The sequence below is a fragment of the Sparus aurata genome, chromosome 8 (assembly GCF_900880675.1).
Source record: "Sparus aurata chromosome 8, fSpaAur1.1, whole genome shotgun sequence".
Classification (NCBI taxonomy): Eukaryota; Metazoa; Chordata; class Actinopteri; order Spariformes; family Sparidae; genus Sparus; species Sparus aurata.
The window spans coordinates 22,753,800-22,768,262 of record NC_044194.1 but is presented as its reverse complement, the minus strand read 5'-3'; the positions used below and the strand labels follow the sequence as shown (position 1 = coordinate 22,768,262).

General features: G+C 40.7%; 2 protein-coding genes across 5 annotated transcripts in view; one reads left to right on the top strand and one right to left on the bottom strand.

The window, feature by feature from the left end:
- Positions 1-842: 842 nt before the first annotated feature.
- Positions 843-6,722, bottom strand: cep41 (centrosomal protein 41). The gene is made up of 11 exons (XM_030424599.1): positions 6,584-6,722; positions 6,189-6,252; positions 6,014-6,061; positions 4,706-4,767; positions 4,317-4,377; positions 4,082-4,226; positions 3,086-3,252; positions 2,938-3,005; positions 2,694-2,808; positions 2,177-2,392; positions 843-1,441 (listed from the first exon to the last, which is right to left on the bottom strand). The coding sequence occupies exons 1-11, from the start codon at positions 6,614-6,616 to the stop codon at positions 1,314-1,316; spliced, it is 1,107 nt and encodes a 368-aa protein (XP_030280459.1). The 5' UTR covers positions 6,617-6,722; the 3' UTR covers positions 843-1,313.
- Positions 6,723-7,191: 469 nt separating this feature from the next.
- poc1b (POC1 centriolar protein B) overlaps positions 7,192-14,463 on the top strand; it is a 54,074-nt gene continuing 46,802 nt past the window's right edge. For 3 of the 4 annotated variants that reach the window (XM_030424648.1, XM_030424646.1, XM_030424647.1), the window contains exons 1-10: positions 7,192-7,504; positions 8,296-8,380; positions 9,123-9,294; positions 9,393-9,572; positions 9,908-10,015; positions 10,445-10,560; positions 10,775-10,908; positions 11,044-11,112; positions 11,244-11,396; positions 11,836-11,913. In XM_030424648.1, coding sequence (XP_030280508.1) covers positions 7,481-7,504; positions 8,296-8,380; positions 9,123-9,294; positions 9,393-9,572; positions 9,908-10,015; positions 10,445-10,560; positions 10,775-10,908; positions 11,044-11,112; positions 11,244-11,396; positions 11,836-11,913 — 1,119 coding nt within the window. In that variant the 5' untranslated portion in view covers positions 7,192-7,480. The remainder of the gene's footprint in view (positions 7,505-8,295; positions 8,381-9,122; positions 9,295-9,392; positions 9,573-9,907; positions 10,016-10,444; positions 10,561-10,774; positions 10,909-11,043; positions 11,113-11,243; positions 11,397-11,835; positions 11,914-14,463) is intronic. The other variant, XM_030424645.1, reaches the window with a different exon arrangement.

Genomic DNA, 14,463 nt, shown 5'->3' with positions numbered 1-14,463 from the left:
TCAGATACAGCAATTATCCATTTTATTTGACAACAATTTACAAGCAAAATCACATGATCAGATCATGAATGTGAATTAAAACTGACTATGAAAACAAATGATTCATCACAAACGAAAGGCCTGCAGACCAGTCCGCATTCTCATTAGAAAGCACTTAATCGGAGACCGTGCAAGCGTATCCAAGCAGAGGTGAACAAGAATCATACCAACAAAAGGCCACAAATAAGCAATACTGTTTTTCAAATGCATCTGTGGTTACTGAAGTGCTGTTTGTAATTTTGTTTCATCCAGAACAAAATACCCATTTCCATCCTTTAGTGACACTGTGTGACAAACACACTCTCACACAAAGAAAATCACAGTAAAGTAAAAGCACAAATGGACAAAAAAGTTGCACATAAAGGCTGTCGGTGCTTCGTCAGATTCAAGATCACAATAAAACATCACACATGTGGAGAAAATTACAAAAATACAGCACAGCTTGTCTTAATTTTAAAAAATGGATCCAGTACTGTAACATTATTTATATAAATTACATCTCATGTCATATAGAGATTCCCAGCATATCCTTCATATCACGTCAACATTCAGTAACTCTGTCTCCCGCAAAGTTTAAGTGTTTTTGGAATGCCATTTATTCGGTGGCTGTCATACTGATGGAGAAAAACATGACGGCATTGAACATAACAAGATTAAAAAAGAAAGAATATTGAACAGATTATCCACTATATGGACATGTTCATCAGCCGGAAGAAAAAAAGGATGAGAAGAGTTACACGAGAACAAAATTTGAGTGCAGAAAGATCCATCAGTTGTCAGATTAACAGACGAGGCACTGTGCAAACATTCACATACACACCATTTATTAAATATATATATCATTTTTGAAAAACAAGACACAACAGTGTGACATAAAGTAGTTTTATAAAAGGTTACCAATGAGTCTGAAATGAAATTAAGTCTTAGTTAGAGTTTCTTTCAGTCCTTGTTTTTTTTTAATGCAGCAGTAATTACTTTTCCTAGGTGTGTGTGATTTTCAAAACTGGAACATACAAATTAACATATATAAGCAGCTTTGTCAGTAGATGTTCTGAATCAAAATATGGCCAAGGGCACACAGAAACACTGCCTATACTTTGCTTTAAGAAAGCAGATTCCAACAGTACCATGGAGGATTATTGTTAAGACTGGGGCCAAACATGTGTTTCTTTACAGTTATGGAGTGGGGAAACGTAACCTGAAATAAATTGACCTTGTGTTGGAGGTATGTCTGTTTGCGTATATCTCTGCAGTGAAGGGGGGACCGGGTGGTTTCATTTCCAGGGTCTGCCGCTCTGAACCCTGGCGCTGTCCCTCCCAGTTGTAGAGGAACTCTGTCGACTCCGAGCGCTGGAAGCTTTAGACTGCGAGCTGCTGGTTGACATGCGGCTGGACATGCGGCCTGCAGTGAGCACACGCGCAAACAATACTGAGGAGGAGCAAAGTGATGAGACAGAGCAAAAGTAACATTTGTGAATCTAACTTAATTTTTTGCTCTTAAATGTTGGTTGCTGACTTCAAACTCCTCATAACAGATTCCATGGAGCAAAAATAGAATCTCTCAATCAGGGATGGATGGATGAACCCATTTCGCTATTTAGACATCATTTGCTAGAAAGGACATGATATTCAAATTTCAAACTTCAAATTGATAGGAAAGTGTCTGATCACAGTTGCAACTACTGATTAGTTCCCTTATTACTTAATCCAAACATTATCAATCAATTCATTGTTCAGTCACATTAAACGCCCCCCCAAAAACAACTTCCAAGAGCCTGACATCGGCATATGGCATCATTTGTCCAACCAGCAGTCCAAAACTTTGAAATGTTTACTTGAAAAGTGACTTGATTGATTATCATAATAGTTGGCCACTAAGTTTTTCAATCAATCAGCAAATCGTTGCAGCTTTACTATCAAATAGACAACTTTGTGCACAGCGGGTCAATCCATCACATGTGGGGAGTGAAGCTTCCAACAATACATGAAAATGGATTTTGGTTTAAATGGAGTCAGCTTTTAAATGGAGATTCCTCTTTTAAACAACTGCTTTAATCAGGAAATTACAGACACCTAAACAGTGCTCTAATTTTAACTTTTAAAATGTATTTCTGAGTGTCTGGCAGTGTGGTCTTACTGTTGGGGTTACTGGGGATGAGGATCTCCTCCAGTTGGTCCTGGATTTTGGACAGCTCGTCTGAAGTTAACCTCCACCTCCTCTCTGCTGCCTGTGATGGCTGCTGTGACGCAGCACTCTTCTTCACCTTCAGTGATGGGGGAGAGGACAGGCAGGAGGCTGGGATGGAGCCCGTCGTCAATCCTTCTGGAAATTTCTGAGCGATAACCTTGAGACCTGGGAGAGGGTAGCAGAGTGGGATTATAACCCTCGTTATAGATGAACACTGCAAAAGTGCTGCCTTTTAAATATTTTTGTATCGTTATTTTTTTTGGACTAGTTTAACTAGATTTTTCTGTCACCTATATAGCAGACATGCTTAGCGGTGTTGACATTAATTCTGCCCAAATGTCAGCCGCAGTCCCAATCACGGCCACAACCAAACAACAGTGGTACAAACGATACATGAAATAACCTTTTCACAGTGGATTAGATTACTTTTAAACGAATTGCACCAGATAACATGCCGATAACTTACCTCCAGACAGCAGAAACAGATTCTCAAATCCTCGTTCACACATGGTGGTGGCTGCCTGGCTGGCTATTCTCTCATCCTCATCGTACACGATGATGATCCTTCCTGCTGCATTTTTCTACACAGTTTGTGGGTTAAGTTGAGACAACAGTTATAACTGCATCTAAAAGAAAGCGCTGACATTGCTCCATGAACAGAAAAGTCTGAAAAAACAGAGCAGGGAAATGTAACATGCACTGAAGGATACGTATTCCAGCACTTCTTTGGTGTAGGGGTTCATTGTCCGAGATAACATGGCAATGGGGAAACTGTGCGCTGCAAGGAAGAGAGATGATTAAAGCAACAATAGGATTCTCGGCAGAATGAGCTTGTCGTTTCATGTTCTTGGCACCTACCGCCAATGATGTGACAGCAGTCGTATTGGTCTCGGTCCCGTACGTCCAGCAGCAGGTAGGGGCAGTCGGGGTAAGGCCTGTCAGTCGGCTCAGGGCTGAACACTGGCTCATTCTTCATCCTCTGACTGGTTCTGTCGAGGTTCAGCTCTCCAACACCACTTATAACACTGTAAGTGGTAAAACATATGTATGTCTTCAATAAATTCATCTTTTGAATTTTATTTACCACTTGAGCCGTTTCTTCGTATTTCTTTCCATTCCTTGTTTGAACGTGCTCTGCTATGTACAGCTCTTTGTATCTCAAAAGTACTATACCACACAAATAAGGTTTATTTACATTTTTCACTTCAAAATCCCCTCGTATTATTTTACTAATGTCTGTAACAGTAGAAAGCAATTAAGTTCAACATATCAGTGATTTTGTCCCTGAGCAGGCGGGGGTTGATCTGGCAAGTCACCAACTAGTTAACATGAAACCAGAGACACAGGAAAAATGACTCAATGCAGCAAATACACACACACCACTTTCCCCTTGCGTATGTTTACCCCAGCGCTGCCCTGCTTTCTCGCTCCATCTGCCCTCCCCACAAGGTGAAGGTGACCTAAAAGCTCTGTCATTACAGAGGCCCAGTCTGTGGACCCCCCCGAGGGACCACAGATAGAGTTACACTCCTGGGGTTCCTGTTCAAGCTAAAGGATGCAGGTGAGAGGAGGGGACGCTGAGAACATATTGAGGGAGGTTACTGTGCGGTGTATAGCAGGATGGGCGTGTGGGAAGGACAGATGTCTTAAGGGACAATAAGGGGATGCACAGTATGTTGAGTGCAGATGCAGATATGGTGGTGTAGGGTTACAGGTGTCTGTGGTATTAACAGCAACATGTCTGGGACAAAAACACACTTTTTTGGAAAGATTGACAGAACAAAAGGGTGGGAGTAGCAAGCCAGAATCTAATCGGGCACAACGCAGTTATGAAGGATTCAGTGAGTATGGTACCTTAGGAGTGTTGACCTGGCAGTGTTGCAGAGTTCCCTGCTGTCTCCTGCATCTTCACGTTCTGCAGTAAGTGACGCCTGCGGGGAGCCGTTGGTGTGTTCAGAGAGACACTCGAGGTCTGCATCGGACACCAGTGACAGACCGTCTGCAAATCGGCAGGAGTGGGAAATCAAAAGATCGTCACCTGAAGCACTGTTAGAGTTAAATCCATTTAACATTCTGTACATTATGTTACCTGTGTGTGATTCGCCATCATCACTTTCATTCAGGTCTGATACGGAGGCTACTTGAAGTATCTGATGTGAAAAAAAAGTTTAGAAATAAAATATTCTTGCAAAGAGAAGTCAAACTCCCAAGAAACTGGAGGTAAACGTGCAACGAGAATTGTTTCCTGGAGTCTGTAAATGAAGGTAACAAAGCAAGCTAAATGAATTCAGAGCCGGCTGTCCAGAACCTTTCACACAAGTGGTCTATTAATTATTAAGCCCTGTGAATGGATCAGGTTTTCTCACTACATTCCAGCAGTCCCCTCTACAATATAAGCCACAGAAATAACTGTTGACTGGACTACATAAATCTTGCAAGATGTTGAGGTATTGTAAGGAAATGAACATCAATGCTTACCAGTTGTGCAAATGTTGTCACCTTTAACCGCTTAAAGATTTCATCTTTTCGATACCTATAGTCTGAAAAAGGGGGAAACAAAAAATATTTAAAACAAATAAATATTCTAGGAGGAGGGAGTCTTAAAGCTCTGATGACGGTCTTAAAAAATGCATTTAAGAATGGCTGCTGTAGCTGCTAATTTTGCACCTTTGGTCCAAAGGTGCAATCACTGTGATTGATAATTGCAAAATCAAGTAAAACCTTGATAATTACTTTAGCCACTGAATGCAGCTGGACTACCCACAACTCACCTGGGTCTTGCAGATCCTCGCTCTCCTCACCCCCCTCTAATGCCTCATTAAACCTCAGCTCTACCCTGTCTGTCCCCATGCTGCCTTCCAGCTGAAGCTGCAACTACTACACCCAAATCCGGGTGCTCAGACAGTTTTATCTGTGCTAGGGATAATGGTATTATCAACAGTATGATATCACTAGCTCACACTTTCGCAAAGAACTCTACTGGCACCTGATCATCATGTCTTTGTGCAGACACACAGGAATTATTGTGGACAGGGGTACAATCCTCCATTGGAGAGCGATATAATCTGCTTCACTTATCCTTGAGAAATCAGAACAGGTCAACACAAATGACTACTGTCCACAAAGAACGTACTTAACTGGGAAATACTAGTGGGTTAGAACTTCTCCAGTTTACCTCTTAAAGTAGAAAGTAAGAAACAGACCCTTAGGAAGGTTTACTTGGCTGTAACTGGATCATGTGTGAGTTTTATACAATCCTGCCAAACTGGGTTATCTGATCCCCCTGTTCACATTTGGGGAGAATGGAAAGTGTCTATAAAGAGACAAAGAGACTGAACTACTCTAATGTGTCCAATTGTGAACAGAAGCACTATTCTGTACTTACTGGGTCAAATTGTGGTCAAAGGTTTCTACACTGTATGTGTTCTTTCAGGAGACACTAAAGCCTGTTTTATCAATAAAAACTCCCATTACAGATGTGAATATCAGAGACAGAAGTCCAAATGTAAAGACTTGGAAATAGGTGGTATTGCATTGTACAAAATTCAGCCATCCCTTTGCACCCGTTCAGTCAAATGTCAGCATCAAACACCTACTTCTAATTCAAGTTTGAGTGAGTTTTCAGCATTAACAAATATATTTTTGTTCAGGAGCCAGATTTAAGAACCCCAGACGAAACATACAACATGTGAGGTGAAAGCGCACATTAAAAAAGGACATGACAGAGCAGAAAGAGAAAACAGGACACTTCCTCTGATCTGATTCCTCTTCAGATGAGTTACTCACTTTTTCTAATCTCCTCCAGTTTTTCCATATACTTTGAAAGGCTGCATCCTATTGATAAAAATGACAGCAACATAGTAGAGAGGCAAAAGGAGCATTAATACATTATCATATGCATAACAAAGGCCAATAATCTGTAACACTGTAGTACATCTCATCATTGACAAGATAAAGTTACCTGTGTCCAGCCTTGTTTTGACATGTTGATACTTGGCGTTTTTCGGTATCCTTTTTCTCATGTACTAGAAGGAAATACAGAGTTTTTGCTAGATAGCTGTTAACTTAAAAAACTGTGAGACAGGATAGCAGATGCTAACAGTAGTTAAATTAACCTGCAAGCATGGGAGCCTTTAGAAAGAGCTAGCGGTAAACATAATGAGTCTTTCAGGAGCACTTTCGTTGATATGGTAATTTAACACTGACCACAGCTAACTGGCTAGCTTGCTAGCTTGGAAACCAACATTTGTTTTTGTTGGCTCACGCTGTATTCAAAGTATGATAATATCGATATTGCAATACTACCAGTTAGCGGGTGAATCAGAGTAAATAATGCCGTTATATAACTAACATTACCTCTACATTGCCGATGCCCCGACTGAGCGACATCTTTTCAAACCGAAATGCCAAACATCAATTTCCAAGTTTAACAATCTCGTCGCTGATTTGTCAGTGCTGTTCCTCGGGCCAATCAGAGACGCTGGTACTGCGCCACTTCTGCCTCAGAGCAGTTTCATTTGATATGGCTGGCCAGTTGCTTAGCAGCGGGAGGACGCTCCACCTTAACGATATGCTGCATTCACTTCACCAGGAAAAAAACAAAACGTATTCTGATGACAACAATAAAAAGTTCACAGAACAAAGTTCTTGGCTTGATTGCAATGCGTTGGAGGTGCTCACAAATTATACCGTTGATCACAATCAGCCACCAAACGCTTACTTGAAATTCTTCTTAAATTCTATTGATTCAAATATTGTAGTTATTATATATACACTGTATTTGAATGGTTGCCGCTTCTTTCGAGCCAGTAAGCAGAGCCTTGATTTGACGGACGTACCACCAAATTCTCCAAATTCAACAATCTCATTTCCAACTTGAATGCTGTCGTGCATGGTAATTTGAAGCAAGGAAATTGAATTGTCGAGTAGGATTCTCTTATCTCCTTGTTTTTCATGTTTATTGAACGCAGCACCATTCTCTCCGTTGCCACAAGTTGTTTTTAGCTGCAGAAATAACGGGTGTTTTTCCAGGTGCTCATGTAAAAACAATGCGCAGTTTTTATTCAGAGTGCGTACAATCCAAAGTAAGCTGAGTTTGCAAGAAGACTCGAACGGAACGCCGTGTTATCTGAGCTCGACAGGTTATGTCTGAGACTGTTGCTGAAGGCGCACAGTTTGACAGCTATGGAAGTAACGTTTCGCAGCAGCAGGGCGGCTAAACTTTCCCTCTGACAACTTTAGGTCTTTCAGCAAATGCCCACAATGGCGTCTGTTTTGGTAAGTACATCTGTTAATACTTTACTAAAGTCTAATGAGTAGAAATGGGTTTACTTTCACATCGTGCACTGGCGCTAATGGTAGCCGAGTCGGCTAGCTGCCTACATGCTAAGAGGATTTGCTGAGCAGGGCTGTCAGAACACAGCTTGGGTCCTCTCTATTAAATCATCTCAACATAATAGATTTGCTTATTAGTAATCCACTTTAAATTCGTGTTGCTCAGTGTAATGTCGCTGTTCCTAAACACACGTTTGGTCTGCTCAGGCAGGCAGTGTCCCATTCTGAAGTTCCTGTCCAGCCCTCCATCACAACAAACAGACTAGATTTAAATCTAAAGAGATATTACATAGTAGTTATTTAAAAAGGGGCACTTTGTAGTTTTACAGAAGAAATCAAATTCGGATTTTTAATACTTACAATTTTAATTGGATATTGATAAAAACTCAGAATCTTTTTTTTCTATAACTGAATAAACAAGCTTTTCTGAGAGGAAAATAAGATCCCAGAACACTCTTTTGAAGCCATAAAGGTGGCAGGGTTCGCCAAATGTAAGAACACATAAAACAGTATGAAATCGTGTTGTCCTTTAAGGTCTTTACTCAACAATTCTCAGCCAGTGCTCGTCACGCTTCTGACAAAAAATGTAAAGTGAGTTTAACATGGTGGATGGATTTCCATCAAGTGGACATAAGTCTGATTTCAACAGTCGGAGGAACTGTTTTTGTTTCATGGCCGTGCCATCTACGGGAAGACCTGACTTTTCATTTTGTTGTTGCGACCTTTCCTTGCAGGAGGATCCAACCCTTGAGAGACACTTCAAGGGGCATAAAGATGCGGTCACCTGTACAGACTTCAGCCCAAACCGCAAACAGCTGGGTAATTTCTGCTGATAGTGAAATCTTTACCAATTTCAAGATGCTGTTCAGGTGTTCTATCTGCAGATAGTTGCCTGTAATCATATGCCATGCTTTTGGCTCACAGAAGGGATGAAATAATGGATTAACATCACTGATCACTTGGAACAGTTTAATTGATGTACACTTGTCATAAAGTAATCATGACAGTATTGTATAGTAAAACGGTATGAGATCCTTTGCAAAAACAGTGCAACTTTCCATTGCAAGCTACATGTAAGTGGCCTGTACATCGTGTTGTATTGTCAACCTACTGCAACAGACCTACAGTAGCAAGCAAAAGCACTAACTGACAATAATCAGGTTAGCTTTATAAACTTTAAGATTTCTTGTATTTCACCTCCAACTGATCTATTAGTGTTTTTCCTACAATGGTCACCTTGGTTTCTGCCATAGTGTTGTATTCTCTCTGTACTTTGATAGTGTATAATGTTAATGACAAATGTATTGATCTTTGCTCACGTCTAACCAGAGACTGTTTTAGGAAAGCCTTTCTAATTACAAAGCTGACCTACCTGAATGCTTGTGCTCAGATTACACTTCTCTGTCATATGTGACACAACATAAACATTAACAATCAAAACTGAGCTCACTTAATTTACAGTAATAACCTCTTTTGATTACTAGTAATTAAATCAACTGCAACTTTCAGCAGGATATCTAAGCCAAATTTTCTTCATTACCTTCCTTTTGTCTCTCTCTAGCCTCAGGGTCGGTGGATAAGACCCTGATGATTTGGAATCTCGCTCCAAAGGCGAGAGCTTTCCGCTTTGTTGGCCACCAAGACGCCATCACTGGGGTGCAGTTCTCCCCGTCTAGTAACCTGGTGGCCACTTCCTCCAAAGACAGAACTGTCCGACTGTGGACACCTTCAATGTAAGCTCTAGTCATTTCTGAGGCTGCATGGCATGTGTGACTTGGAGAGACTGCGTTTTAAATCAGTCGTTTTTTTGTTATATATCTGTGTACTGTAGAAAGGGCGAGTCTACAGTGTTCAAAGCCCACACGGCCGCTGTACGCAGTGTTGCCTTCTCCCATGATGGCCAGAGACTGGTGACAGCCTCAGATGACAAGTCTGTCAAAGTGTGGAGTGTTCACCGTCAGTGCTTTGTCAACTCTCTCAGCCAGCACACCAACTGGGTGCGCTGTGCCAGGTATGCAGCAGCACCACATCCTCAGTAACTTCTTCTGTTGTAGTGTTTGTATATGTATCTTACAGGCCACCTGAAAGTAACTTTAACTCTTTGTCACTTTTTGATATTACATTTTTGCACAGCTTGCCAAAAAATTCTCCTAGAAAAAACTGAATTACAGATCTTGATGACTATTTTTTTTTTTAGACATTTGGCCCTTAATTGTTCTCCTGTTAAAAGTTTTGAATGAGGCGACACCATAAATTGATGATGGGCCAGTGAGATCAAATCAAGATCGGTCACTCGGCTGCACTCACTTTGTAAAAGGAGCATTTTCTGTCTTTTCCTTGCGGCAGGTTTTCTCCGGATGGGCGGCTGATAGCTTCCTGCGGAGATGATCGCACTGTCCGGCTCTGGGACACGTCCACCAAACACTGCATCAACTGCTTCACTGATTATGGAGGGTAGGTTTTAAAACGATCTGACTTAATGTACTGATATTCTGCTTAGCTTTGATTCTGTCATTACATGGGGTTTTGTTTTTAAATCATAGCTTCCTGACTACAAATCTCTGACGTTTGTATTTGTCATTGACACAATCTCTTGGCATAATATTTTTGTGTGTTTTGTTTTGAAATGCAAGAAAAACCCAATACATTTCATAACAGAGAGGTCTCTACCTCCTCAAATTTACCTATGTGGACCAAAACCTCACTGAAATAATTATAATTTTTAAAAAAGCTTAAAAAAACTCTAAAGAACAAGCTAAACTAATGTTTAGTTCGGGCACTGCTTTGTCTCTCCTATAGATGGCAGTGTTGTGAATTATTGACACACCAGACTGTTGAACTGTTGCAGGTCACCGACTCCACTGAGTGTTTTTGTTTTTGCAGATCAGAAATGTTTGTTGATTTTAACCCAAGCGGCACCTGTATAGCATCCTCGGGAGCTGACAGTTCACTGAAAATCTGGGATCTACGAACCAACAAGCTGATTCAGCATTATCAAGGTATCTCAAAATGTCAAAACTATAATAATGCTGAATATCTAGTTTGTAAAGTTCTAAAATTACCTGAATTATCCTTGCAAATGTCTCAAAAAAATGTCTCAGTCTGTAATTGTGTTACCAGTTAGATGACCCATTGTCCTGCAGGGGTTCTTTGTGTGCATTTCTATTGATGTGTTTTGGTGTGCGTGCCTTATTTTTGTATATATGGTTTCAGTCCACAGTGCAGGAATCAACAGCTTTTCCTTCCATCCATCCAACAACTACCTGATCAGTGGCTCCAGTGACAGCACTGTTAAGATCCTGGACCTGCTGGAGGGACGCCTCATCTACACCCTCCATGGACACAAGGTGAGGCTACAGAATAGCCAAGATAACCCACAGACAGCAGACCAAGCGGAAACACCATCAAGGATTTGTCCTCAATAGTGCTTGTCATGGCAAGGTTTTCTTTATTCACTTACATTCCTTTCTTTGTTTTTCCAGGGCGCTGTAATCACAGTAGCCTTTTCCAGGGCTGGAGATCTCTTTGCCTCGGGGGGAGCTGATGGTCAGGTCGGTGTTTCATATTTACATAATGTCCCCCTTTCTCTCAAAAGCTTGTAATTGCAAGGTTTTTGTTTTAGTTTTGTAGTTGAAAGCTGGACCTGGGTCTAAAAAGTTGTGCTGGTCCCTCGATTCCCCAGGTGTTGATGTGGAGAACAAACTTTGACACCAAATCCTACCAGGAAGTCCTGCAACAGCACAGCCGGAGGTCCACCCCCGATCCCCCACCGCACGTGACAGACATCCGTCCCAGAGGACCCCACCTTCATCACCCACAGCCCACAGCCATTCAGGTCAGTTCAGTTTTACCTTCAAATATAAACTTTTATTAGCAAGTTAGTCAAGCCTGTGCTGACCTCTGTAACCAGTGTTTTTTTTTAGAAAAACCACATCATCATCAACACCATCTAACATACAGACTTAAATGACAAACTATGTCTGGGCAAGAGCAGGAATAAAATCAAGAAATATTCATGGAACAAAAGGTTTCATCACACCTGGTCAGTGAACCATATAGTTCTGTCTTTGCCTAACCATCCAAATATCTTCTTTTATTATAACTGACCATTATTCGGGCATCAAAACTATTCACATCTGTATCCTGCACAGACATGAAGTATCAAGCAAAAGCAACCAGGTTCATAGTTGCTGTCAACACATAACATCTCTGCGTTCCTAAAATAATACAGGCGAGAAATCAAGAGATGTTTCGACGTTGCTTTCTTTCCACAGATCAGTCCGACAGTGGCAGATACTCAGTCCACTGATCCACCAGTCATAGAGTTGGGCGAAGCTGTTCACAGCACGACGGTAAGCTACTATAGTAAGTCTCCAGTAGAATAGGCACAAGAAGGCAAGACACATCCCAAATCAAACCTATTGAATCATGTTACTCAACTGGAAAAATCAATTTCTTGCAATGTCTTGATTTTAGACTGAATGGCAAAAAGAAAAAAAAGTCCCTCCAGGAGGATACGAGTGCAAAGCAAAAAACTTGGAGACCATATAACATTGAAAGTAATACAACAACAGGAATCTTTACTGGAAATCCACATCAAAAGTGAGATATAAATGATGCATAAGCATCCAGTCCATTCAATTCACAATTACAATTCCAAAATTGTTTTAAAGTAGAAAAAATGTTTTTTTATTTATTGATTCATTGATTTTATTTTCCCACCCACCATTTCTCTATGTGCCTACACTGAAAAAGGAAAGCTTATGGTAAGACTTTGGGCCTTGATTTATCATAATAAATGGTTAACAAGTTCATACCATTAAACACAGTGGAAGATTTGTGTGATTTATACAGCTGTATGTAGAGTTTACTGTTGACAAAGCCCGTGCCAAAAAAACCCAAAACACAAGGAGTGTAAAAAATGCTTGGGGTTTCAAATTCACACGCCCATGTCACAGATCTGTGTGTATTCCTACATTTGATAAAATTGAAGCAGATCTGTCACATGAATAGCGGGAGAGTTGGCTGGCCATGTGTGGATTCCCCTTAAGACATAATCAACACCTTGACAAGTGGACACCACTGAAAGCACTTAATATGAAAAAAAATTAACTTTCACATATCCAGCAGATACTCACCAAATAACAGCACTGCTGCTTTCTAATGGCTGAAGTGAAAAGTTCATGCCTGTGAAAAATACTCGCAGTTGCAATACGAAACAGTTGATAGGACACGTTAACAGATTCATGGTTGTGTATGTTTAGGGGTGGTATTCCCATGACCACCAGGTGGCAGTGCAGACCAGTCTTTAGTCTTTCCATCCTGCTGCAGCACTGACGTCTGCCTCAGAGGAAAACATCCCATTCACTTATCAGAGATTCAGTGATGCCAGCGGAGAGCAACCCTCTTCTGTCTGTCTTTGCTAACAAGAGATCTGTTTAGTATCGTTCAGAAGCACACTACTGCTGTACTCCTAAAATTCTGTACATGCGCACATCAGAGCTACTGAGCACGGCTACTATTCAGTGAATTCATTGATAAAATACTGGATTTAGTCTAATTAGAAACATTTGGATGTAGCATAAATAAAGATTCAAGCTGAATTATAGTCCAGTTCTGTATCACTGTTCAACACCTTTCCTTAAATCAGCCTTATTTATCCTTTTTTTTTTTTTCAGATTCAGCTGTATACAAATATGACTTTCAGATGAAGCAATGGGCTTTTTGTTGACCTGTATAATTTTTGATTTTGTAAGTATTGCCAATACAGCCACATGTGGCCACCGAGCCGCTCCGTTAGAGCAACAGCGGGATATTGTTTTTGCTTCAGGACACTACACATTTATTACTCCCAACTTTTGCTTCAGCATTTTTACATTTTGTCGACCCAAGAACCTTGCGAATGCCACACTGTGTTTTCCAGATCATCTCCTTCTGGAGTTTTTATTGTTGCCAAGGGCCCATCTGGGGCGGCTTGGCAGTGACGTGGCCTTGAACTTGAGTAGCAAGTTCACATCATGTTGCAAGGTAAAATCCTGTATGTGAATTAGCGCTATCCGCTTAGTCCTCAAATGCTGATCCTGGATAAATGGTTAAAAGCATGAGATTGATGTAGGTGGGTCTTAATGTACAAGTTGAATGAATATTAGGAAAACAGCATGCGTGAGGACGACTTGTTTAGATGTCAGGTTATCCACTGCTACGTTAAAAAACATGGAGTGCTAGATCAGTAAATTGCTCATAGATGTGCTTAGCTACGTTAGAGTTTTCTGTATATTTCTACCAGAATAGTTCACTGGCAAGTAATGTAGTTTCTAGGCTGGTGTCGAATAAAATGCCTGAATCCTAGTTCCTAAATATGCATTCATCACAGCATTTGACAGTTAACATGCTACAGGTTGCTAGTGTGATCTCAGAATGATGGCAGGATGATCAGCTGCCTGTCTTCCTTCACACAGCATCCTGGAGAGGTTACAAATAATTACTGCCCCCTACTGTTTAAAAAAAAAAATACAGTCTATATTTTGATACTGATGAATCTGAGGATTTACAGAATAAGCAAAGCTAATAAAGACTCCTCTGTGTTTTTTTCCTACTCAGCTGTCATGATTTAGTAACGTGAACCCCCTGTAAACATTAAGACGTGAACACATTGTAATGCGGCTCTCATTGTAGCCAGCCATCACCCACAAAAAATGCTTGAAACCTCCATCCATATGCACAGTAGACCTGGAAACAAACAGAACAGTAAATCATAAAGCAAAACATGTCTTAATACATACAAAATGATCAGTGTGCTTTTTAATAACTGTATCATTGCAAATTTTATACTGAATGCAGCATTTAATGATTCATATTAACATTCATATTTATGCCCAGATCCTGAAAATTGTGCTCATGTT

What these genes read in the sequence shown, in the direction of transcription:
- cep41 (XM_030424599.1), bottom strand. Translation starts at nt 6,616, where the DNA reads ATGTCGCTCAGTCGGGGCATCGGCAATGTAGAG. An exon ending in TGACAACATTTGCACAACTG is followed by an intron (nt 4,378 to 4,705) that starts GTAAGCATTGAT and finishes TTTTCACATCAG; the next exon opens with ATACTTCAAGTAGCCTCCGT. An exon ending in TCTGTTTCTGCTGTCTGGAG is followed by an intron (nt 2,393 to 2,693) that starts GTAAGTTATCGG and finishes ACCCTCTCCCAG; the next exon opens with GTCTCAAGGTTATCGCTCAG.